This window comes from Enhydra lutris, unplaced genomic scaffold (genome assembly GCF_002288905.1).
Source record: "Enhydra lutris kenyoni isolate GAN:26980312 unplaced genomic scaffold, ASM228890v2 scaffoldscaffold33, whole genome shotgun sequence".
Lineage (NCBI taxonomy): Eukaryota > Metazoa > Chordata > Mammalia > Carnivora > Mustelidae > Enhydra > Enhydra lutris.
The window spans coordinates 7951957-7978741 of NW_019154117.1; the positions used below are offsets into that span (position 1 = coordinate 7951957).

At 47.7% G+C, this 26785-nt stretch overlaps 1 protein-coding gene across 4 annotated transcripts in view; it reads right to left on the bottom strand.

Moving 5' to 3' along the window:
- The window catches only part of LOC111153501 (SWI/SNF related, matrix associated, actin dependent regulator of chromatin, subfamily a, member 2), a 178109-nt gene extending 163364 nt beyond the window's left edge, over positions 1-14745 (bottom strand). For 2 of the 4 annotated variants that reach the window (XM_022512561.1, XM_022512558.1), the window contains exons 1-2: positions 14583-14745; positions 2359-2619 (exon numbers count right to left, since the gene is read on the bottom strand). In XM_022512561.1, coding sequence (XP_022368269.1) covers positions 2359-2583 — 225 coding nt within the window. In that variant the 5' untranslated portion in view covers positions 2584-2619; positions 14583-14745. Of the gene's footprint in view, positions 1-2358; positions 2620-5065; positions 5604-14001; positions 14071-14582 lie in introns of those variants that run through there. The other 2 variants (XM_022512559.1, XM_022512560.1) reach the window with 2 other exon arrangements.
- Between the last annotated feature and the right edge of the window lie 12040 nt (positions 14746-26785).

Sequence of the window (26785 nt, forward strand, 5' to 3'; positions counted from 1 at the left end):
CAGTTTTACAGAAAGGAAAGTTAATTTCTGCAGAGTCAAAAGCATGCACTTGAAAAGAGGAGAAATTTACCATAAAGAGGATGTTCGGAAGAAAAATGGGAAGAATTTGGTATAAAGAGTGTCTCTGAGTCTGTTAAATAGTAATAATAGGGAGGAAATCAAAGCAACACAAGCAGATGTATTTAGGCCACTTGTTTATTTCCAGCGATGTTGAAAAGCGAAAAGCTGCATCTCAGAGGGAGAAGGAGGAGAAAGACAAGGCACAGAGCTGCCCTGGAAAAGGACTCGAGAAAGGGGAGGCATCTGGTCAGCAGGTGTGAACTCAAGGCTCTTAACCGCGTCCCCACACAGGGAATCATCTGGGGGGTTGGGAGGAAGGAAGAAACAGGAGGGAAAAAAATGCAAACTCCGTAAAACAAGAGAAAAGTGAAACAAAAAAAGAGTATCGTGGGGGATAATGAGAAGATACGAGAAAGGCACTAGGTCACAAAATAGAAGAGATCAGAAGAGATAATCACCCATAGAAATGACCCAGTGCAAAAATCCATCCGTGACCCAACACTCAGTCATAGCTTTTCACCTTCCAAATGCCTAAATAATAAATCTTTCCTTCACATTTTATCTTTCATTTGGGAGGTGAGACAGCCTCGAACTGCCCTGAAATTATTCAAACCACTTGGACTAAGGCCCACGAGTGACAGATCAGGCCTATAATAGCTCCCAAATTAATTTAATAGGAACACAAGACAATGTAATGACTTCAGTATGTCAAGATGTTCAATACGTCCCCTCAAGAATATCATTTGGAAAACAAGCAGCTTTATTTCTTCACATACTGGACAAGCTAAAAATATGTTAAAAAAACAGAACAAAACAAAACAAACTCGAAAGCAGAGCAAGAACGTGGGGCTACAATGCAGGGTATCCCGTGTGTGTTGTCAAAGGAGAAGAGGAGGTTCCAGAGTAATTAACAGTGATGACATGGTGGTATTATGTCGAAAGGAAAACAAAACCAAAAAGTCAGGCCTGTATGATGCATATACCTGGATTTATCCAGGACCTTTCACTGAGCAGGGAGGAACGTGAGGTATAAAAAGCAAGCACAATGCTGTTACCTGGGGTGAGGCCAGAATTAACCGTTTCTTTATCTCAGTATGGTTTTACTTTTCAAAGTGAGTATATATTACTTTCCTGATTTGAAAATCATCGAATAACCAGATTTGTTAAAAAAAAAAAAAAAATGGAAGAAGAAGAGCAAAGGAAAGGAAAAGGAAAAAGGAAAAGAAAGGAAAGGAAAAGACAAGACAAGACAAGGGTAAGAAAAAGGGTCTTCCCTTCTGGGCTCTGATGCCCTACTTTAAAACTGACCTCCAGTCCTATACGACTAGAGGAAAGACTTGCTCTTTTTTGATGTAATCTTTCTGTTTTAAACCAGGATCTTCCATGGTCTGTGTACTTAATACCAAGAGGCAGCCTGACTGCCCTATCTATCTGTGACGTCATCCGAAAGGGATGGAAAACCTCTACTTGTCTCATCACACATGCCCCTCGGGTCACTGCAGTGTGGCCTCACTGAGTTTCACTGGCCACTTACTCCCCTTCAGAGAAAACGGTCACAGGATCTGGCCTTCTCAAGAGGCAGTTCTCTCTTCTTTGCATCTCCTATGAAAGGCCTAACACCAAGTTATACTGAAGGGATCCCTCCTATAGCCACAATCCAAGCCTCATAAATAGGAGAGTATTATAACCTCGGTCCAGAAACAGACAAATGGACCTGCGCTCTGCAGAATCCCAGCCCTCTTCCAAAATCAGAATAAAGCCACTTGATGGAGGAGACAGCAAAGTGCATTTTAGGGAGTCCCTGGAAACTACTTTATTTCGATAAAGCCTTAACAAAAAAAGAAGCCTTAGAAAATGACTCGTTTACTTTCCACTCTGTGGGATCTATTTTTTTAAATAAGTATCAATATTCTTAGGGAAGAATAAATTTCAATACATCCATTGGTGGATGATATGTGATTTTACATATACGGCTGGAGAAAAAATCAAGATTTATGCGCGAATATACTTATTCACCAGGCCCACAGCCCACAACCCACAAATCACAGAATCTAATTGTCAGAACTACAAATCCTATCTAGCATTGTTCAAAAAGCCAAGATTTGATCTTCCTTTACAACATCTGTAACAATAACAGAGCCTCAGAACGTATGTTTTTAATAATATACAAGATAAGACAAAGATCTTGCTTGATTCTCTTATTAACAAGAGTAGGGGAAAAAAAAGAGGGGGTGTTATTAGGGATATTAGCCATCCATGACTCAGAAGACAAGAGTGAACAAGAAAATAAACTCTTACCTTATGCATCTGGTGCATGCCTTCCTGTGGGAAGTCAGCGGACCCCATGGTCGGCATAGGGTGTGAGACACTGGGAGGTCCAGGGCTCGGCCCCATCATACTGTGCACAGAACCCGGGGACGGTCCAGGTCCTGGACTGGGTCCAAGAATGGGTCCAGGTGAGGGTCCGGGCCCTGGCGAAGGCCCTGGGTGGGGCATCGCGCCAGGGTCTGTGGGCGTGGACATCTACCTCTCCGGTCTTGGCCAATGAGTAGAGGGATCCTGAGTCCGAAGGAAGAAAAGAGAAAGGAATGTCTTCAACATGATGTTAAGATCAGAATGAAACAGTGTTAGTCTTTCATGGTGCCATTTCTGTAACAAACACCAAGCAGGACTGCCCTGTCGCGTCCAGGTGTTTGAGGGAGCGTGACAGAGATCCATCTGCCCTAGTCTTTATGAAGTCCACTTGTTTAAAAGGGGGGAAAAAAAAACCACTCTAAATGATTCCCCAGAAAGATATAAGTCATCCAAGATACAAAAAAAGACCCACTGGAGAAACTCAAATTTAACACATAAGCAGAATTCTAAACAAGTTGGAAATTTATTACTGGAGTCAACAGATGCTCTCCATTACTTACTGGCTTGGGCACCTTACAAGTCATTAACCCCCCAAAGCCATTAAAACATAAAACCCCTGAAAAAGTATCCAACCAAGACACATTTTCCTAAGCGAACGAGCGCCGGAAACTTCACAGAGAATTCTAGACAGTTAAAAGGTGGGGGGGGGGGAGAAGTACAATTTCAGAAACAGAGACGGAAAGAGAATTAGCCATTGTGGGAAAAGCAGAGGCTGTGGGACAGGGGTTCAAATGCCCACACAGAACAGCGACTGGCTGAGACCGAAATGCAGTGTAAGTGGTGTGTGACCTCCGGCCCTCCCCTGCCCCCCATGCATCATTATTGTCCCCACTGTCTCTGCTGTACCACAAGTGATCAGAAGAAACAGTTCACTGATTTCTTTTTTAAAAGATTTACTTATTTGACAGAGGGAGGGGGAGCACAAGAAGGGGGAGCAGCAGAGGGAGAGGGAGAAGCAGGGATTCCCAATGGGGGGCTTGATGATCCCAGGACCCTGAGATGATGACCTGGACTGAAGGCAGACACTAGGCAGGTGCCCCAGAAGGAACGGTTTCAAGTGTGGTCCTCCTGCCGGCTCATGAATCGAAGACCACTTGGAGAACTGAGACCAGGGATTCAACCTTGGCTTCTCTGTGGCCCACGATCTCCAAGAGAAGTCATCTGTGACTACCGGATCGCACCCAGCATGGACGAAGTGAGAAAATCCCAGTTCTCTAACTTCGGGAAAGCCAGATTCCAACACCCACACTCCAAGACTTCTTGGCATCCCCTCTCGTGGGGAACCGCCTCATGGTGGGCATGCCTGCCTTTTGGACAGGAGCCAAAACGAGCAAATACGCTGTTTCCCAGAGGCCCCATCAATGATAACTGAAGAGTGTTAGTGTTCAGTGTGACACGGGACCTTACGCTACCTGGGGCCACGCACACTGTCCACACAAAAACTTTTCTGCTGTCAACCTCAAAAAACACGGAATGAGACCCCCTCGGTGATTTGCTCACCCTTAGTGGCAGGGCTGGGAATGGACCACAGGGGCCCAGCCGCTCACGGCCGGGGAAACGCAAAAAACGCACATTAGTTCCATTCGTAGCCACCGGCTCTCCCCTCTGGCTGAGTCTCTGGAAAGTGAGGGCCTTGAGGACACAGGTCCTGCTCTCCTTCACTCCTGTGTGTCCCCGGCTCCTCCAGCCCGCCTGTAGTGTGGGAAGGACTCAAAAAGGAGCTGAATGGAGGCCCACAGATTCCAAGGGCAAACTATGAATAGCATCCGTTATTTGATAAATAAAAAATTAGAGAGTAATCCGTGCCTGAGCTATGTTCACATAAAGAAATCTAGGAAGGGGAGGAAAGAATTTAGGCCATTCTGATGAATGAATTTGAGCTAAAACGGGAAGCAATGAAAGGCTACGTTGGAGGGATTATAACACAGTGTTTTGCTGATACAAGATGGGACTCAGAACCCAGCTGAATTGGTTTCTAAAACAACAGGGAAGCTTCAAGGGTGAATTATAGCCTTGAATTCACTAGAGAGCCAAATGTTATTATTTATTCTTTGTGATTAACAAAGCAGGCAGAAGTAACTTTTTTTTTTTTTACTTTTTTTTTTTTTTTTTGCATGCCACCCCCTCAGACACAGACTCGTTCAGTTGGCGTCTCCTAAATTTAGGGAGCTGACGTCAACTCGGAGGTACTACAAGTTATAATGTTCTTTCATGTATATCAGCAAACTAATACACCCCTTTATTTTTCAGTGAATAAAAGGAAATTGCTTACTTCCTGTTATGGTTTACCTTGAAATGGGCTTCAATAGCTATTCCGGTAACCTACCAGCGGTCTGAACAATGAAGATACGAATACTGAGCCTGGCGGTCCCCACTGGCCACATTTTCTGTTTTAACGTATATTGTCCCTTAATCCTGCCTTGTGCCTGTGTATGGGATCGCTTCCGTGGGGGAATCTGGCTGAGTGCTGTGATTACTTGTATACTGTCCCATACAAATGCTCCTCATTTTTGTGTTAAAGGCAACTCCCAAAAAGGTTCTTCAAGGGGAAAAGAGACGAGAGAGGGGGGAATGGAAAAGTACTGGATACCTCCAGGGACTGTGGACACAGCAACGTGTTGTGGAGGAAACTCCTTAGGAAGAAGAGAAGCGTCCGGCGTCTGGGCCTACCCCGTGGGTCCGTGAAGAAAGGCGCTCAGAGAGGCCGAGAAGCGTAACCGAGGAGGAGCCTTGCCCCGGCTCATGCAGGCAGGAATCTGGAGGATCATCCAAATCGGGAATGGGACACTCAGGCTGCTCTGATTGTGTCCAGAGACACGGGTTCTGTCTGGTCTTCCCGTCCCGGGACCACCACCAACCCTGGGACCCAGGGCACCAGTGCTTTTCCTCTATAGAGTCTTTTTGGTTCTTCTGGGCTTGAGCATCTCAAGGCTTCCCCCACCTGTGCACCCAGGACTCCAAGCATCTCGAGGACGGGCTCCAGTCCTGCGTGCGGTGGCGTTCGCGGGGCAGAATCAGGCCTGTCCCAGGATTCACGCCTCGCCACCAGCACCCAGGTAGACTGACGAGGGGTGACTCTCAAGGAGGAGGTCACAGCCCTGGCCTCTTGGCCCTCCCTCTGTATTTCTGCTGGGAGCTTCATCGCGGGTGTGAGGACACAACCATCCTTTCCCACTGTGGAGAGCAACTCGGCCGCTGTGAATTACAGAGCAGCTCAGCTCTGGAGCAGGGGCGCGGGGCACTACTAAGTTACTGTGGTTCGGGTGTCAAGTCCAGTGTTGGCCAACTCAGCTTCTCCTTCACCAACCACCCGGGGGTCCCTAGGAATCAAACGCTTTTCTTACTCCTTCAAAGCACAGATGACAGCATGCAGACAGGCAGTGACAGGGGTGGACACAGCAGGGACCTGGGAGGGAACAAGCTCAGATCACCAGGACAGGGGAGGAGCCCAAGTCTCTGCACAAGGTAACACTCAAAATCTGAGTTTCCTTTGGGTTGGGAGGTAGGGTGGCGAGAGTTACGCACTGTCACAGATGAGCGCAGCCTGTCCCACAGTTACGTGGCTGACAGAAGGAAGGCAACGCATCTGGGGTGGGGGGACAAGAGCGTAAAGCGCAGCGATCCCCCCCCCCCCCATGCACTGCACTGCGAGTCCCCGTCCTCCTGTAATGCATTCCCCGAGGGCTGGCCGCCGTGTTCTTGGCCAAGACATTTTCAGCAGTACATCCTGTCTTTTTCTGCGTCTGGATCTTGCCTGTACAACTGGGGAGTGTGTGTTTTTAAAAATAAAAGTCGTTGGAGCTTCCCACAGCTGCAACCACCCCAGATGCCTTCCCTCCTTCTCTCCTGAGCTGAACAAGCCCCAGCACACCCATCAGCATATTAAATAGGAGTTCAACTTCCGGGAACGTGGAGGGTCGCCAGCCTGACCATGACGACAGCGACCAAACATACACCTTTTCCTGTCCTACTGTGATCAGCCAAAATACTACTGGCCCCGCCCTTGCCGTCATATTTAAACATGCCCCCAGGGGCGCCAGAGTCATTGGAGCAACCTGAGTTGAGGACACCTGCTGTCACATCCCCCTGTAAAAGGTGAGGGCAGGAAGTGAGAAAGGGACCACGCAGCTGGCTCGGAGTCACATCTGTCAGCAGAACTCTACATCGCCTGCCCCAGCCCAGTGCTGAGCCACTGCACCCCTGGGGCAGGCGGGAGCCCATACGTGCAGGAACCAGGAACGCAAAGAGAAGGGCCGAGAAGTCTCCAGACGGCAATAATGGGAGGGAGAGCCTGCCAGGCTGAGGATCTGGCTGTGATACTATATCAACCTATGAAGGGACAGAGAAGTGACCAGAAGCCCGGGAGAGCGTAGGAGGTGGACGCTAGGGCATGCATGAAGGTCGCTGAAGTCTAATCAGACGTCCAGAGGGCCCATTTTGCTTGTCCATTCCCAGCTGTCCTGAATCTCCACTGCCCATAAGGCAGGTAGGAGGCACAGAAAGGCCCGGAGGGCTTACCCCGAGGCTCCGCCAGTCTGATAGGGAAAGGGACTTTTCCATAAATAGCAGTGGGGGCCCAGATGGAAGCTCCTGCAAGACAAGAAGGCAAACAGCTAAGGACGAACAGGAGAGACTGCCTGCGCTCTGCAGGGTGGAAGGAGGCAGAGGGAATACCGGTGGGCTTCCTGGAGAAGGTGACCTTTCAGCTAGGCCTCCAAGGAAAAAACATAAAACCAACCAACCAAAAAACCAACCAAACAAATAAATAGATGTATGTCTCCCAGACACTTTCGCTTTCTAAGCACAGAAAGGGTTTTGGGGGGAGACAGGGCATCCCGACTCGACAGCGACTCTTCGGTAACTCATGCGAGGAAGCACGGGCAGATCCCGGCTTTCCCGCACATCTTCATTGCTGCCGGGCTTACACAAAGACTGGGGTCCGGGTCAAAGGTGGCACATTCTCAATAAAAACTAGGCCCCCCTCGCATCCCCAGGAATAGCTCCGTCCTTTTAAAGTTCTCTGGCTGTTGCGGGAGAACTGCACGGCTCAGGAGATAGTTAAGATAAGGGTTCTTTTTATGTCTGTTTGCTGATTCAGAACATCTCCTGACCTGAAGCGCTTCTCGCTTTCTGTGCAGCTCTCTATAAAGGAATTGATAATTCTCCTACAAGAAGTAGCAACATCTCTCCAACGGGGACAGAAGCACTGCTATTCTTAATGGGGGAGTGGGGCATGGGCGAGAACAGCAGTGAAGATAAAGGAAATAAATCCACCAGAAGTTTCTTTTTCAGAGACCAAGGTTGCCTGGATAGACAGCGAAACATTACCAAAAGGCCTCCCACTCCTCCGTCTGGGACGTGCAACTTGAAACAGTACACACCACGGGGAAAAACCACGCCGGGCCTGAAGTTCAACGGGACATGTCACTGGACCCCAAATTCTAGAAAAGCCTAGAAAACATTTTCCTCCTAGTGCTTTCTGTCAGTTTCCCATTCAAAGTCAAGTAAGTTTTAAAAAGGGGTTGGATTTGGGGCACCTGGGTGGCTCAGTCAGTTAAGCATCTGCCTTCGGCTCAGGTCAGGATCCCACCTGGGATCGATTCCCACATCAGGCTTCCTGCTCCCTGGGGAGCCTGTTTCTCCTTCTCCATCTGCAACCCCCCCCCCCACCGCCTTGTGCCCTTTCTATCTCTCTGTCTCAAATAAATAAATAAAATCTTTAAAAATAAAAACAATAAAAATAAAAAGGGGTTGCATTAAAAAACGGTACTCGGTCCAGCTTCTGTGAACTTTTCTGTCAAACGGTCAAGGAAACAAACGATGTTAGCTGCTGCCTTCCCTTTAAATAACCTGGCCTGGGACTGTCCTTGCCCAGAGTCAGACCTGGCCAAGGCTCAGGGGAAGCTCTGTGTGGGACAAAAGAGAACACAAACATTGCAACAGCTAATTCCTGCCCTGCCCTCCCCGGGGGATACTCAGGGACCTGGCACTTAACACCGTCACCCTTCAAGATGGTGGCCTACCTGTGTCACAATCCCAGGACCTCCTTCACGAGGAGAGCCAACCTTTCCGCTGAGGAAAAAGGCTTCGGAGGAGGGTGCTTATGAGCAAACCCAAAGTACCAGAAAAAGTCCCTCAGCAAAACAACACTAGGGCAGAGCATCCTTCCAACGCAGGACTCACGACCTTTGGTAGTTATAAAGGTTATCACCGATCGCCATCACTTCCAACATTTAGTTGAACCCAAACTGCTAGGCAAGTGGCCAAAACCAAACCACGCCAACCAAACGGACAAAAGGTGGCTTCAGAGCACGCCCCCCTGACAGGTGTGTCCATTTACATGTACAACCCTCCTTCCTCGGTTAACCCTGTGCAAGCAGCCTCATTTGGGATGCTGGTAAGAAATGATGGTCGCCACCTCCTTCTCTGTCCGCTAAGATAACTGCATTTACACATTAAACCTAAACATTTGAGTCTGAAATACCTATTTTAAAAACTCTTCTGGCCGAGAAGGTGCGCTATGACTTCGCAGTAAAGCTCGACCCTCCTTTGCTGAATGAACCTCAGGGACAGGACAGATGGGTTTTGATATGCCCCACTTGCCGGGGCTTTCACAGTAGCCACAAAAGTTCAAGTAGGAACCCTTCAAGTTCACTGCAATTAAAATGGAGAACAGCCATTTACTGCTAACATGCCCTTTACAAGAAATCACCACCATAGCTCATTTGAGCGCTTCAAGTTTCAAGTTCTTCATCTGCAAACTAGGCCAAATCATCGTCGGCGACAACCACGATTCTGATGTGAATCAAGTAAAATACCACATTTGGAGACACCTTCTGAGCTCTGCCGCAAAAATTGTACATTACCGGGACACCCTTTCAATGGTTTCGACACCCACCCCGGCCTCGAATCCACAGGGCGATCTAAACTGGTTTTGCTCATAATTCCCTCGTTCAAAACTTCTGAGACAACCCTCCAGTAAGCACCGGATAAAATATTCATGCAACAGTCCGGAGATCAAGTCTTTCTACCGCGTCCAACATTGTCTTCCGCAAATTCTCCCCAACACGAACCTCCTCCCTGAGCCATCAGGTCAAATGTCTTCTCATGGATTCTTCAGACCAGTCCCTGTAATCTCTGGATTTTTCTTCTGATGATCAGTAACCCCATGTGCCCCACCCCTGCCCACAAGGCCACCCCTCGGACCTGCGACAGCTCCCCTGACCTCTCCCTGCATCACGAGGTCTGCGCAGTTTACCATATTCTCAGATATATTCTTGAAAACACAACTGCAGATTTAATTGTAGATTTAAATCTCAGTTGTAGATTGTGTACTTTTCACGGAGTTATGGGCTTTGCTTAATAAATAGCATTTTAGCACATGTATGAGTACGGCACAGCGGCAACGGCCCAGGTTGCTGCAGACGCTACAAAGGGCAACAGAAACCCACTTCAAAAGCAGTGGGGGGGGGGGGGGGGAGGGGGCTTCCAGCCTGTCCATTCCACTTGCAAGTTCAGTGACTTATCTTCCAGTGGGACAAGAACAATTGGGATACGCAACAGCAAGTGGGTGAAGAAATACGTAATCATCCTCAGTAAGGGAAACATAAACACAAACCAACAGACAATTTCCCTGGGGTTACTATTAACCTACAAAACAATACATCCTGGTATTTTTTGTTCGGATATGAGTTTTCTATTTTTTTTTTAAGATTTTATTTATTTATTTGACAGACAGAGATCACAAGTAGGCAGAGAGTCAGGCAGAGAGAGGGGGGAAGCAGGCTCCCCGCCGAGCAGAGAGTCTGATGCGGGCCTCGATCCCAGGACCCTGAGATCATGACCTGAGCCAAAGGCAGAGGCTTAACCCACTGAGCCACCCAGGCGCCCCTGAGTTTTCTATTTTTAAGTAATTTAAATTTCCAAATTCTGAATTCAGTTTTTAAAAAAGGGGGGGAGGTGGGGGGATCAGAATTATATTTAATGGATTTTAAACTTCAAACTTATTTCAACTCCTAGGGGATCCACTGGACAATTCACGAAAGGGTCGGCCCATATTTGGAGGAGATCAGCTCCTAAAAAGTTTCTAAAACATCAGTGCTTGCATCGCTGTAGATAATGTCTTGGTACAAAACCGATGCTTGGGTTGATGCTTACGCCTCTGAAAATACTAGAGAAAGCTGTGATTTTTAAAGCTTTTACATGACACAGGCATATAGCCTGATTATAACTGTGTGAATGTTCTGAAAGTCTTACATAACGAAGAAAGCATCACAATTCACAGCTTCAATTACATAATAATGTGTTATAAATCCAGACGCCCAGAAGGGCACCACTTACGTCAATATTTCAGCCAAAATCCTGTATTCCGTATCTAAACCATCATTCCAAGTGAGTGAATTAGTAAGTTATTCACCCATAATTAAAATCAAAAGATGCTTCTATCCAACATCGTAAAGACCCAGCTAGGTGGTTTCTGAATTTCATCAGCTCTACGATATGTTTTGCTGAGGTATAATTATTCAAGCATCTTTGACTGTATCTTTAAAACCTGTAATACTGACAGTCTAATGTATCCTGAATACTTCCAGGGAAAAGTACTACATTCACATGAGAAAAAAAAAAACACAAAAAAAAACAAAAACCCAAAGTCATAATAAATAGCAATGAGGTGTAAAGTTTTGCAAACCCACGTTGCAAGATCCCATTTAACTTGCTGATAAATAACCTCAAAATACATATGCTGTCTTTCATAATGATTGAGGCAGCACTGAGTTTAGACTTCTGTATTCTCTGGTAAATATAATCATGACTTCCTATGCAGAAAAAATAAACATCTCAGGCCTTCCTAAGTACTCTACCAAACAGCTTTACTGCCATCCCTATTTTCTGCTCCCAACTACTTACGGAATGACCCGAGACTTTTTCAAATGGCTAGAGATTAGAGGCCCATCATGCAAACTCTCCCCAAGATGACAGAGAAGTCAGCATCCTCTGTAGGTCTGAAACGATCTACAGAACACATTTAAGGACAAGGAGTGGTTCAGAAGACCACTCTTTCACACAAGAAAGTGACAAGAGAAAAATCAGAAGTAGCTCCCAAATATGGCTTTTCCATTAGGGAAATTTTCTCATCTGTTCACCAGAAACAGTGCAGAAGAGAAAAGTGACTCATTTATAGGGAGTTCTCCAAGTCCACTCATGTTAAGCAACAAACTGTCCGTAGCTCCCCTGAAAAGCAACTTGACCCCAAACAGTGGGAATCAAAACTTGGGCTGGTTGAAATCAGGTCCTATCAACACTCCCTCACAAGGCCAGCGCTGGCAAACCCTGCCCAGCATTATATTTGTGATAATTCAGTTCTCATGGCAGCATGTCAAGATGTCACCAATCATGATTTATTATTTCTCTGGAGTATCAGAAAGCTGCTGACCTAGGGCAGTTTGACAAACAAAGACCTTGTTTACAAAGGAAGACTTCTAAAGGGGGGGGAAAAAAAAAGAAAGAAAAAGAAAAAAGCCAGGAAAACACTGGAGGACACCACCACTTGTATAGCTTATGAAAGTTTTCACTTTTCTGATCTTGCTCTAATAAATAAAAAGCCTTTAAAATGAGATGTCAAAATATTATAGTAATATAAGGGGCATCCCAATGGTCTCCTAGAGAGAATGGGATACGCTTTTACATTGGCCTGTAAATGTCTGATCTTAATCAAAGACAGAAAGTTTTGAATAATTATTTGCCAAAGTGTTACTTTCCAGTTACACTGTCAGAAATAATTCCAGCATTAGCAATAAAATACAAGCAGGGGCATTCTTTTTTTTTTTTTTTTTGGTCAATTCCAAGCCTCAGGTATTGGTCAAAGCACCTTTCAAGAAACTTGACAAGAAATGCTCAAAAACCACTTTAAAACCGAACAAAAGAAAAGATCTAAAGCTCCTTTGAACACACTCTTGCGGTGAATATTTTCTTAAGACGCCACCGTGCAGCTAGTCCCAGAGCTGGGATGTCACTGCTGTCACTCAGAAGAGAAAGGCTGCATTGAAGGAGACACTCCCTCCCCTCTGACCGTTCTTCAAGGGTTCTGATACCCCAAACTCCTAATTTATTTTCACAATCTTCTTTACCCACAAGGCACCACCTCTGCTTAATGCCTCCAATCAGGTAAATGGATCCCGGTCCCCAGGTTTGGATTTTTTCCTTAGTCCACTGCAATAAATATCTTTGGTACCTAACAGGTATCTCCAAATCCCTTCTTCCCAGTGCAAACACTGGAGTCAGGGAACTTAAAAAAAAAAAAAAAGTCCAGGAGAATAAAAGCGCAATTAGATCCCTAAAAGAGGGAGCGTGTCAGGATTTGCATAACAATACACCAACTTGGATAAAGACCTGCCACACCTCTTAACACTTCACCAGTGTGCTCAAAGTAGGCTGGACGCCTACCAGGTCTAGTGTGAGCAAACAAGCCTGGAGCAGTGCCCCCCCCCCCCAAAAAAAAACCCGATGCAAAATATTACCGAAATATCTGAACCTGCACATCTGTCTATACACACACATGCTGTTGGGTATGGCTTTTATTTTAGTCAAGCTCTCAGGGCCTTCTGAGTCCTAGCTGGTGCGGCAGAAATTCTCTGCTACTCCACACGCCAGCAACAAGCTTTCTGTTCCTACAAGCATTCTGCTCCTAGGAGCACGGCACGACCAGGTGTAAATAAAAAAGTCCTTTGAAATGGGAGTTTAAAATTTAACTCTGCTCTTCATGACGCACAGATGTTAAAAATAACCGCTCCATGCAGGAGATGAACGTGTATCCTTAACGCTTCCCCTAGGCTCTAACATTTCAGGTACTTCGGAATGGAGTCTATCTAATGCCCAGGAGACAATGATGACCCCTCTCCCTAAAATATTAACCCCCGTCGCTTTGTTGTTTCAAAAGCACCAACGTCCACCAGATTGCGGAGGAAGGAAAAAAGGCGAAACCTTGCAAAACTCTCCCAAAAGTTATATAAACAAAGGAGGGGAGAAGCCCAGTGTGGGCTTTGCACCCATGTGCTATTAAAATTACATAACACCCGGCGCAGACATTAGAGAAGGAATGGATTCTGCACAACAGCCCCCTCCACTTCCCTCGACTCCCCAAGCCCGTCTCCTTCTCTTAAAAAATCCAAACGCCTGGCAAGACCAAAGGGACGACTCGGCATATTTATTTTATTGCCGGAGTAAATCCTGCGAGAGTTGCAGGCACGTTTAGGCCCGAAGTTTGAATGTGCAACAGCAGCGACTCCACTCTCCGGACCCGGAGGAGAAAGAACTGACAAGCGACAGCAGCCGGCGAGGCCTTCTTCTTCGCCCTCGCGGGGCTTCCCGCTGGAAAGTTTTCCACGCGATCGATCGGAGGGCGAGGAGCCCGCTTCCCCCGCCTGCCTGACTTTGCAGGAAAGGCGAGCCGGGAGCCCGGAGGGGGCCGGCAGGGAAAGAGCTGGAAAGCTCCGCACTCGGCGGGCGGCGCCGGCGCAGGCTCCTTACCTGGGGGACGCGGAACAAAAAGGGGCGCGGGGCTCGGCGAGCCTGTGGCGGCGGCGCGACCGGCTGTCGGAGCGGGTCTCCCCACCCGAGCCCTAGGCCCGCGCCTGAGCCCGCGGCCCGGCCCCCGCCGCCGCCGCCGCCGCCGCTTCCTCCCTCGCGCGCGTCATGTCACGGCGATCAAACATGTCTGTGTGCGCTTCGCTGCTGTGACTTCCTGATTCTCTGCCGCTCGCGCGCGCACACTCACACTCACAGCCACACGCACACGCCACCCCCACCGGCCCCCGCCACCAAACCTCGCCTGGTCCTCCCGGGGCTCCCGGCGGCTGCCGGCGCCTCTGCTCGCGACGCACGGGCCCCGGCGCGCACAACACACACTCACACTCACGCGCAGACACGCTCGCGCCGGCCCCGAGGGCGCGGAGACGCGAGCGGCGGGAGCTCGCCGCCCCCCCCCACCCCCCTCCCTACTTAGCGGCCCCGCCCAACTTTTTTTTTTTTTTTTTTCCTGCCTGATCCGTGTCCAACTTCCCTCCACCCCCACCCCCCACCCCCAGCAGTCCGGCCTGCCCCGCGCTCACCAGGATCCGCCGCAAGCTGCAACCCGGATAAAAATAATAATGCAATCCAGGCGGCGGAGGCAGGGGCGAGCGCGAAGACGCTAGCAGGCGGCGATCTCCCCGCGTGTACCGGAAACCCGCCGAGTGCCGGGACCAGGGCACGGGGGTCCCCCCGAGCCCGCACTGCTGCGCCCCGCCCCGCGCGGTGCAACTGCTCCCAGGCTGCGAGGCCTGGTGCGGGGCACCCGGAGCACCGGGCTCGGCGTGCGCCCGCAGCCGGAGGGCGCCTAGGGACTGGCACGCCGGACCGGTTATTTGGGGAAGTGCATCGCGACACCTTTGCAGATGGCATGGCCCTGTTTTGCAACGCAAACGGGAGGAGGGAAGACGGCCGGATGGAGGGGGAGAGCAGAGGAAGGGGTAAATCAGGTTGGGATGGGAATAAAGCAAACTCGAAAGCAGGGAGCGAGAAGGAAGGGGTGCGTGTCATCGTTGGGAGGAGGCTCCCACCCGGTCTCCCCGCCTCCCGCCCTCGCCACCCCCTCCCTCCTTCCCCCGCCCCCCCGCAGCCCTTCCCCTTCTCCCGCGAACGCCACCACTGCTGCCCGGGTGCGCGCGGGTCCTGTTTGTGACAGTCAGGCAGAGAAGATGATCCAGATCATGGCCTCCCGGCCCGCAGCCACGGCGGCTCTCCCGGGCCCCAGCGAGCCCCTAGCACCCGGACGATCGCGGGCGACCCACACCCGAGGTTCCCGCGGCTCAAGCTGGGGGACGACGCCAAGCAAAAGAAAACAAACCCCGGGAAGGGGAGGGCAGGGTAACTGAGCCCGGCGGGCACCTCCGACCTCCTTCTTTGGGGCCTCCTCCCGCCCTCCCGGCAGTGCGGCCCGGGCCGGACACCCCGAACTTCAAAACCCGAGCCCGCGCGGCCGCCAGGTACCCGAGGCAGGGACGTCCGCAGAGCCCCAGGCGCAGCGCCCCGGTAACCCCTTTGCCTAAAGGCCTGCATACCGGTCAGCGTCCCCATCCCCGCCCGGGAGAACCCGCCAAGTGGAGGTGACACCTCCGATCCGGCACGCACCGGCCCCGCGGCGGTGGCTGCCGCCTCTACGGCGCGCCGGCTCCGGCTTCGCCCGCCGCGATCCGCTCGCGTCTCGGCAACGGGAGCCCTTTAAACAAGTCTCCGGGAAGCGGGTGGCAGCCGCCTTCGTTGGCGCCCCGCCGCCAGCCCGGGCTCCTCGCCCTCCTCTCCCGCTCCCCTTCCAACTCTTCCGGGGAGGACTGCTGGGGTGAACTGTCGCCTTTCCATCCTCCTCCCGGGTCCTCCAGCCTTCCCCCCTCCACCGCCCCCCTCCCCCAGCTTTAAGGGGATGGGGGGGGATTGCAACCTGGCCGAGTGTGTGTGTGTGTGTGTGTGTGTGTGTGTGTGTGTGTGTGTGTGTTGCAACCTTGAGTTGGCAGCGCATCGCTGACTACCTACCTCGGGTCAAGGCTGTGGTTTGTGGGGATTCCCCCCGCCCCTCGCCTCCCCGAAGTAGTAATTATTACTGTTATTATTAGAACAGCAAGGTTCGGTTGAAACTTTCCCGTTTCTTCCGCGGCCGCCCGGGAGCTGTCGTTAGAGCATTCCACCTGAGGCCCGCGGGGAGGAGGCGGGCTTTTTTGTTGTTGTTGTGGCGGTTGGCCCGCCTGTTTGTTTTGGTCTCCGTGCATGCACAATAAATAATAATTAGGATAATAATGAATAATCCCCGGCGAAGGCGGCGCGGTGCCGGAGGGGTTCGTGCGGCGGCTGCAGCCCGGAGGCCGGAGGGAGGGGAAAGAGGAGAAAGGAGTTGTAAGTTATATTTACCTTGCTCGCGAGGAGTGTGCTGGCTGAATCTCTTCCCTCTCTGAGTCACCCAGAGTACAGAAACAGAGGGAGAGAGGACTAGATTATGAATATGACTTCATTGATGACAGCCATCCCCTCCTCTTCCTAAACTCGGGCTCCGCCCCGCGTCCCACCCTCGCCGCCTCCACGGGCGCCGGAAGACGCGCCGCAGTTGGCCCCGCGCGCCGCTCCTCCCTGCCCGGCCGGGCGCGGGTTGGCGGGACGCGCCTGTCACTCGCCCCGCTCAGCGACTCCGGGAGCTCGGGGGAAGGAGGGGGCGGTGTGCAAGAATGTGCATCGAGACAGCTCTACTGTATGCGTGGATCCGTGTGTGTCTGCAAGGCGCCGGCTCTCGGGCCGTGCTCGTGCCTGGAGCAGGGAAACTGCGCAGGACGCCGAGAGCCCCAAGCCCGTTATCGCTCTCCCCGCTGTCCTCCGGGCCGGGGGCGCTGCCGGGCTCCCCCACCCTGCACCGGGGAGGCTGGGGAAGCGGAGGCGGCACCGGGAGAGCCAGGGCAGCCGTAGTAATAGCGCGTAGTAGTTTGGGGGTATGTGGAGAAGGTGCTGGAATGTAACCGTGCCTCCGCCTGCCGGAGCCAGCCTGCAGAGGGAAAGGGAGGGGACAGGCGGAGGGCTCCCGAGGGGCACCAGAGCGGCTGGTGGCACGGTCTTGACCGTGCAAGAAAAAACAGGCATCGTCGTGCCGGCTGAAACTTTTTCTCCCCAACCCCCACTCAAGGTTGTAATTATAAATCTGTCCCTTTTCTCCCCGGTAAAAAGGGAGGCGGGCACAAAGAACATTCCTGCCAAATCTGTCTCTTTTCTGCAGGACGGCAAGCTTCCAAATGCCAGTGAGGGAAAAAAACAGCTGAGAGGCTGAACGCCTTGTAAATAAATAAGCCCACCCTAACCCCTCTGTTTACTTCGTGGACCAGATAGGACACTTGAAGCTTCCCCTCACCTGTCATCTTCGAAGAAAATATATACAAAATGATGGAAAAACAACCCCATGGGGGCGGGGCGGGCGGCTTAGGGGACAGCTGAAGCATGGAATCTGCTTTTGATTTAAGAAGGGGAATAAATCTCTTATCCTGTACAGTCCACAGGCTCTTCTCTCCCACCTCGCATTTAAGAGCGATTAAGGCTCCGCACAGTAGTTTGCCGGTACTTGGCAGTTGGGCGACCTCTTGTTCCAATTCTCCTTGAAATACAGTTCTTTGGCTGGCGGAATAGGTCAGTGTTTGCTGAGACAATTTTATTTTTAGTTTTATGAAGTGTGAAAGAATGTTAGGAGATTTTAAATCAGGGGCCTATTATTTCAGACTCAGATTAATGTAAGTGCTTGACTCTTAAAATTAAAACTGTTCCTATATGGTAGTGTTATGAAAAGAATGATGTATCCCTTATTTTGTAATGTAATGGCTTCAATTAGTCATTCAAAGTGCACTGTGGCTATTTGGTTGAGGATTTTCCCCCTAGAGTAAAATCCTATTTTAAGACCATTTTGCAGTTGCAGAATTGACTCTTGGAGCAGGCGGGTCTGAAACGCAGTTCTAGGATGCTGGGAACCAGGCACTGGAGAAGTGGAGGACAAGAAACAAGGCTGCATTGGCTCATGAAATGGCAAAGTCTGTTTACGTGGCTGGTCCACTGCGAGGGGAAGCAGAGTTTGCAAGGCCACCAAGTTCAGGAGCCAAGGAGGGTCAAAGTCAGCCATCCCGTAGTTTCTAAGGCCTTGTTACCTGCTTGATAACTGCAGCATTGTACTTTCCCATCTATCCCAAAGTGAACCTCAGGATAACAAAAGAGAACGCATCTAAGAGAAATAGGATAGAGTATGCCCTAAAGGACTGACTGTTAGAACTTGTTTTTCTGCCCGAGAATATGCCAGGATAACTTTTACCCAGGAAACAAACATCGAGAAACCTTGAAATTAGCAATGTAGTAAAAGTATAACTTCTAACTGCCTCATAATCCACAACCAATAATATAGCCAGATAATCTAGTTGTCAGTAAGAGGGCCCTCACCTAATAGCAATGCTTATTCCATTAGCTAATAATAGGTTCTAATTTTTTTTTTTTTCAGGCCCAATTTGTTTCTCTGGCACACCAACCTCACACTTATCCTTCCTTGTGCATAAGTACCTTTGATCCCTTTAGGATTCCATCTTCACCGGCCATGCCACATTTCAAAGACAGAACAATCATCTTAGTAAGACACTGGAGGAAGAGACTGGCCATTCCTCCCGGCGTTTTGTCAGAGGGAGCGTGGACAAGAAAACGCTTGCTTTGCTACACGTGTATATTCCTCGGCTCATATAAAATTTTGATGCAGTGCTTGGAAGGACTGGTATCAATGCATTCTATACTCAACTGTGGGAACTGAAAAATAAAATCTGTCTCTAGCAGCAGAGCTTAAATACAGATACTGCATCTCCTTTTCCCTTCGTATTGGTCTAAGAAAGCACCACCTTCTCCCTTCTGGTCTTCCCTCGGAAGAATCGTCTCGTTTGTGGCATGCGCTGCAGAAAGTAGAAATGTTAGAAAGTAAGGCCTACGCTCAGGAGAAATGAAAAGGCATTCACTCAGTACGGGTGCGGGGGAAGCCTGTAGAACATGGAGCAGAAGCTTCATCTCTTAGGTAAAGCAACATGTAACAACTGATGTAAAGGAGGAAAATGATGGGGTTCTTTTGTCTCGCAGAAGATCCACACAAAAGCCAATATGGTTGCAGGCTAAAAGGACCCCAAGAGGTTGCGCGGGTTGCTGTGTGTGCGTGAAGCTTTTCCTTTCGGACTTTGATGAGTCATGATGTGTTCTCTGAACTTGCTTTTCTCTTTCTAGTTTGGCAGCAAGAGATGGAAGTCGCTCTTTCATGTCTGTACGGCCACTTTCACTTGTTATGTAAGTCGGCTGTGGTTGATGTTCTGTTTAGAGTGGATGCTGGGTTTGAAAATTGGTATCTGGCTATAACATCCTCATAGAGAACAATTCCTCGTACAACGTTTGGAAGCTTGTAATCCCACCAGGCAAACTGGTAATGGCTGGCTGAAGTGTTGCCTGGCTTCCGACAGGAACAAGTCAGACTCTTAGGAAATGAATGACTTCTACAGTCATGGAGCCTAAACTTGTTTAGGCTCTTGGACAAAAGTGAATTAGCCGACATTTACTTTAGTGATGAGTTTAGAATTAGCAAGTGAATTGACTACAGAGGTAAAAGCTCTTCTTTCTCCTTTTTCCCAACCGTCTCAAGAGATTTTGTTTCGCCAGTCATTCCTCCAAAATATCCACCCTGTTCTCTGTGATGGTATCACCCTCTCACTTAAGAGCCTTTGTCTATTTCCAATCCATTCTGTGATTAATTTCAGCCATAGCGTGTCATCCAAGGCTGAGCACAGACAGATTTCTGCCAGTCTCATTGACTTCCTCAAACCCCTCAGCGCCAGAAACCTGGTCTACCCGCAGGTTTCTAAGGGGACATACTGGATATACCTCCCTCCGACCAAAATGCAGATTCCCAGTCATATCCTCCAAGACTCAGCTATGGCCCAGCCTCCTTCCGGTGGCCCTCCTTGCCCCCCCCAGGCAAAAGAAGCTGCTTAGCCTACTCTGCTCCCATAGCAACCAGTGTGTACCTCCATTATAGCTCTTACCACTTTGATGCAATTATTTGTTTGGTATCCTCCAGTAGATGGTTAGTGCCTGGAGGGCCTAGAGCATGTTCAATTTATCTTTGAAACCTCAGCACTTAGCCAGGCGTCTAGTACATTGTATGTTGTTTAAAAACAAAGCAAAAACACCAAAAAGCAAACAACCCCCCCCATATTAAAATTATCTGATAGGCTCTAAGGGGTCTCCCCAAATAGTAATTCTCATGCTAATGAACAGGATTATTAAGTGTTCAGAATCCGCTGTTTCCCAAGCTGAAAAGGCTAATATGCTTTTGTTTGGTTTGTTCTGTTTTGTTTTGGGGGGTGAGGTCGGAGGTGAGAAACTACAGCTCTCAAAGTCATATAGAGGGCACTGAGAGGAGGTTTTGTGTGGTTTTTAAATTAGGCTAGGAGCAACATGAGTACACTTAGCAACCGTGTGATAGAGTAGTAATCGTTATAATAGTATCTCCTTTTATTTCTCCTTTAAATCAAAGGCCAGGGTTTGTGCACAGGCCTTGACCCATGCCCTTTGTCCACTTGATCCGACTGAGTTACGTGACATTATCCCCATTTTACAGATGAAGAAACTGAGAGGCATTAAATAATTTGCCTAAGGTGGGGTCTCCATAGTGGAGTGAGCCAGGCAGTTCACTGTGATTTGGGAAGAACATTAGAAATTCTATTTCTTGGGGGTGCCTGGGTGGCTCAGGGGGTTAAGCCTCTGCCTTCGGCTCAGGTCATGATCTCAGGGTCCTGGGATGGAACCCCTGCTCCATTGGGCTCTCTGCTCAGCAGGGAGCCTGCTTCCTCCTCTCTCTCTGCCTGACTCTCTGCCTACTTGTGATCTCTCTCTCTCTCTGTCAAATAAATAAATAAAATCTTAAAAAAGAAAGAAAGAAAGAAGTTCTATTTCTTGGGCACCTGGGCGGCTCAGTTGGTTAAGCAACTGTCTTTGGCTCAAGTCATGATCCCGGGGTCCTGGGATCGAGCCTTGCATCGGGCTCTCTGCTCGGCAGGGAGCCTGTTTTCTCCTCTCTCTCTTACTTGTGATCTCTGTCTGTCAAATAAATAAATAAAATCTTAAAAAAAAAAAAGAATATATAATGACCAAAAAGAGAAGAACTTTACAAACGTTCATTATATTCATTCAAGTAGCACCTTTACGAGGTGCCCAGGAAAGTGGTCACGTGCCCAGTGCTGTACCTGAGGAGTACTCACTGAAGAGCCCCGGGGAGGGGTGACAGTGCCCCTGTCTCGTTCTTTCACTGACTTCAGGGTGTTGACACTGCCTAAAGTTCACACCTTCCGCAAAGTGTCTTGTCTAGTTTTAACCAATTAACTCTCTTATTTGGAAAACAAGTGGCTTCAAAGAGTCCTTCAAAGAAATCGAAGATTGAGATAAATCCAATAATGCACTCACAGGTGAAAATCAAGATCAAATCTGCCACTTTCAGTTCTAAGAGTTTTTTCGCCAGCCATACGGAGACGTGAAAACAATGACAGTCTAATTGGATCTGACAAGAAATAGGTCAAAAACATTCACAATTTTGCGAGACTACTTGCAATTTGGATTTCTATGAACTGTCATTAATGATGAATTCTGATCTGAGCACCTATTTCTCCGTGAGATATTAGCTACTGATAGAGGATGATATCATCGTGATTAGCGGGGTATTTTATTTTCTCATCTTCATCTCGGTCTTCTATAACTTCTATTTTGTGTATGTTTTATGATATACTTGATATAGTAATACTAAATACATGCATTATGAATTAATAGACATAAGTCATGGTCTATCCTTATTTCATTCTTTTCCTTTTTAACTGCAAGCGGAATGTGATCAAACGACTTGGAGAGAACTAAGCGATGAAGTCAGAATTTTTAACCCAGCTTGGTAAAGTTCCAGACTCGGCGTGCTCTATGCTGCTCATGTAAAAACTTGTTCCATCATTTATCATCAATACAGGGTTCTTAACCCATTAGGGGATGAGGAGGGGGGCAGTGGAATATAAATGATCTTTGGCGAATTCGACAATTTCTTGACACCGTGTTTGAAATTCCATGATCATGTTGAGATGTGCTTTCTGCAAAGGCAGTCCATACCTTCAGTCAGATCCTCCAGGAGATCTTCAGCACAGAGGGTAAGAAGCCTGCTATCAAGCTATCACCAGCATTAACGATCTAGGGGACTTTTCTGATAAGAAATTAACCTTTCCCTTAACTTTCACAAAATAAAGCGGGCACACTTTCTACGTCCAATCATGTCTATCCTTAGAAAAACCATTTAGAATTCAGTATTTCTCTAGATAATTCAAATGCTTCCTAACTGCCCAAAGGAAGGCTTCATTTGTCTCTGGAGATGGGCTTTCTGAGGATAATTTCATTCTGAAGCATTTTTTCAATAATACTCCATTATACATTGTTGACCAGACAAGAAGGGGTTTTACAAATGTTGTCGTGAACTTATCTCCGAGGCTTCAACGCCTCTTTGGGCAGGTGCATTTTGGGGATCAGAACAAGAATCCAGAGGCTGAAAGTTTTTATTGTTATCAATTGTTCAAATATTTTAACTTCTCCTCGGCAGGCCACTGTCCCCACTGCCCTCTGTTTCTCTGAATGATGATATGCTTCTGTACCAGTGCGATGCTTAGGTCATCTCCAAGCCCCTCAACCACACGCTACGGGGGCAGAACATGCTGTGGGTCCCCTTCCCACGCTGCTGGAGGAGATTTTATGGCAGCATTTTACTTTCAGACCACCTTCGGCTGTTATCAGACTTATCTTTTCAGCTGCCGTCCATTGCATCTTATGTGTGTGCGACCCTCTTCCAGCTTGCCTTCCAACACATCACCCACCAGATTCTTGCTTCAAGTTCAACACGCAAAAGCGCAATCTGCTGTTGTTTAATCCCGGCCATTTTTTCCTGTGCCTGAAGTCGTTCTATGTAAATTCAAGGGAAGAGTAGAAAATAAACCAGGAACATATAAAAACAGAAATAACCATGAAAATTACCTTAGATGACTCTTTAAAGAAATTGAGATAAATAATCTGCTTTGGAGGAAAAAAAGAATCAGTCTCTCCGCAGGTGGGGACAAAGCACATTCCACAACAATATGGTTTATTGTAGTCTTCAATGGTGTCACCAGCCAGAAAGTGATGAATATTAAAAAAAAAAAACCAAAAAAAAAAAAAAAACCAACAACAAATATTCAAAGTTTGAGGAAAGGGTTGCAAGCATCTGGATTCTGCATGGGGCAAGGTTTAATGCCAGGCAGGAAGCTTCTATCTTTTATCTCCCCTTCAGATAAACTCAGCTAAATAGTTCCTGACTTGACTGAACGCTGGGCATAGAGGAAAAGCTCACATCTGGTCTGGAATTGTGAATATACAATTGCTTATCTCACCAGAGACATTGTGGTATCTGTTGGAATTTTACTATTTTGAAGACTGGGGACTTTTGGTCATAGACTTTTCTTAAATAAGAAGGAAAGCAAAGGAATGGCTGATAAGGTCAAAGAACATCAAAACATGCAACATTTTTTGTTTGTTCAATAGGACTTAGGGCATGGGGGGGTATGTGTGCATCTTAAAGAGATCAACACCTCACACTTTACCTATATTTTACTGAGCTACTTAAAAAATACATCTTCCCATGGGAGCATTTGTCTTACGGAGTGATTTATTTACCGACATTAACGACCATGACCACCGTTACCTGATATTCTGCAAGTCCCACAGCCCATATCAATGTTTATTCCCTAAGAACTTTATGACCCGAATGCTGAGCTATTATTCCTAGTGCTAGCATAATAAATAAATACTTATCAATTGAGGAAAATAATTAAATAATGCAAGTGTAATGGAATGATCTAGGTAAGTGACTATTCTTTTAAACAGCCTACAGGTGCTAGTCTCACTGGTCTTTGAGCTGTCACAGGCTGTGTATCAATGTCTTCTTTCAAATGGTAACACTACAGCTTCTTATAGGAATCCCTTTAAAAAAGACATGCCAGGGGCACGTGGGTGGCTCAGTCGGTTAAGCATCTGCCTTCAACTCAGGTCATGATCCGGGGTCTGGGGATCAAGTCCCGCATCAGGCTTCCTGCTCATTGGGGAGTCTAGTCTCCTTCTCCCTCTCCCTCTTCCCCTTCTCGCTGGTCATGTGCTGCTCTCTCTCTCTCTTGCAGATAAATAAGTAAGAAATCTTTAAAGAAAAAAGACATACCAATCTCAGAGCCCCTGGTTCCATGCACAAAGGAAGCATCATGGACTAGAACACGTGGTTACATGAATTGCCCATGGCCACCCACCAAGATTAGAATCTTGGTCTCCTCACCCCCCGTCGGTACTCCTTCTCCTGTACCACATTGTTTCCCCTTCTTAAGAGAGAGAAAAAGAATCTCCAAGTTCACAGTCTTCAGCTCAGTAACAGCCATCAACGCTCAAGTGAAGAAACGGGCCCACCGCTGTCCACCCTGTGCTGTCAGATTCATTTTCATAGACAGTGGCTTTCAAATTGCTGTAACAACTCCTCTCTGCACAGAATGTATTCTCCATCATGACCCGATATACAAATACTTAGGTATAAGTGAATTGTGCCAGTCAGGGTCCAACTAGGGAAATGGAGGAATTTAATTCAGGAAATTGATTACACAGGCAAGGGAAGAGCTGAGAAGTCAGATATGGAACTGAGAGCACCAAGAGTAAGAAGTCACACTCACCTCAAAGCTGAAGGAGCTAAAGGATGAAGCAGAACTCAGAACCCAGAGACCATGGTCTCCTAGAGCGATGGGAACCCTTTACGGCTCTCAGAACCACTGCGGGAGTACAGCTGTTGCTGGAGAAGCAACCGGAGGCAGAAAGAGAAGAGACCCTGTCTTGCCCTTCCTTCCTGTCCTCCAGCTGTCCTGTCTCTTGCTGGTACCTCCCAGAGGCTGACTGCAGCAGATACAGGCGCCCGGGAAATGCAGCCCCACAGAGTCAACCCCACTGGCCCCAGAGAAGGGATCTAGGGCCAACAGACACAGTCAGGGCAACAAATTCTCCAAGGGCACTCACCCCTGCTAATGGCAACGCTCTCTGAAGTGAACAGTTCCTATTCTATTTCTTTTTGTCACTGTGGCACATACCCCACTATGACTCAGAATGCACAGTGAATTGAAAAACACCCCTTGGACCCGTAAGGTGATACACATTTCAGGAACCTCTTGCCCTCATCTAAATATTCTTTCAGGTCAGGTTATTAAAACATGGGTCTCATGATCAAGACTTTATGGATTATATCATCTGAAACGTAGTCAAATAAAGGCTCCTATACTTGGACCATCTTTCTTTCTTTCTTTCTTTTTGAAGGTGTCTAGATACCAAGTAAATAATGATGGATGACAATGAGACAAGTCAGTTCTAGGCTTAATTTTTCCACATAATCAGCAAATAGCCAGTGATAATAAAGCTTTATCAAGTCCCTTTATTTTCATTTTCTGTAGAGACTTCAGAGTATAGCAATAATAGTTATATTTTTATAATAGAATCATTCTTTGTAAGTCATTTTCACAAAGATATTCGTAGTACCACAAACCAGGCTTAGTATGCATGAACAGCCTCCTACAACTGTAGTAAGACATTAAATGTAAAATTTAACCAGTGTTTAAAGCCAGCTATAACATATAAATATATCTAAAACTACAGATGCAACAATTTTAGATTTTTTGAAATCTAGTAAAATAGATACAATATCCTAATTTGAGATAATAACAAGAAAACTATAGCTCGTGATTACATTTTCACGTGACTATCAGGTTGCATATTATGTTAACAGTGAAATCCATAAAATTTCCCACCTTGGTAAGAATTCAGACTGTGAAATTTGCTAGTAATGCTCCCAGGGCGTACGGTTTTAATAGATTCATGATGGATTTGTTGGTCGCTAGTCATTATGAATGGCATAGGATCTGGCCTCTGCTGATTTGTGTATTCACGGTCTTTTCTGAAAACTGAGCAAAACTATCTAGTAACACTCTGTGTCAGAGACACTATCTATTAACATAAACAGGGGAAGAGAAGGTCACTTAGGCATCTAATAACCTAAACACCTTGTTTTGTCGGAATGACTCACCAATGCATGTAACTTGAATTAAACTTGTTATCAACATTCTGCTGAATGGTCACAGTTCCTTCTCTCTCCTGAATAACACCCCCCTCCCCCGCTCCAGGTTCTCGCTTTATGGATGGATACGTTACCAGGCTTCAGAAGCTTCGTGGTGTATGACATCAGATACACTGCTGATAATGAACTAGGAAAGCTGCTTGGAGCAGCCAGATAACACCGACTGACAGAAGCATCAACATTTGTACATTTAGACAATCTACGTATTGAGAAAATGTGGAAAGTGAGTGAGGAAATACCACTAAAGTCCTTTCAGTATCAATTGTGAAAACTCGTAACAAATTGTGGCAAGGCTCAGCAACACTAGCGGTGGGCTGGCCACCTTCCAGGGGGATTTTGCGTGTATAACCTCCCTCCCACGAAAGCTCCCCTGTTCTATGAGCTTCTGGTCTGGAGAAGTCACGTGACCTTGACCTGGGAGCCCTTTTACCTTCACTTACAGACTGGAAGGATTTGTGCCATCTTGTCTTTCCGGTCTGGATTTTCCATCTGTAGAGTGAGGAGAAAGTAACAATGGCACCCGACACAGAG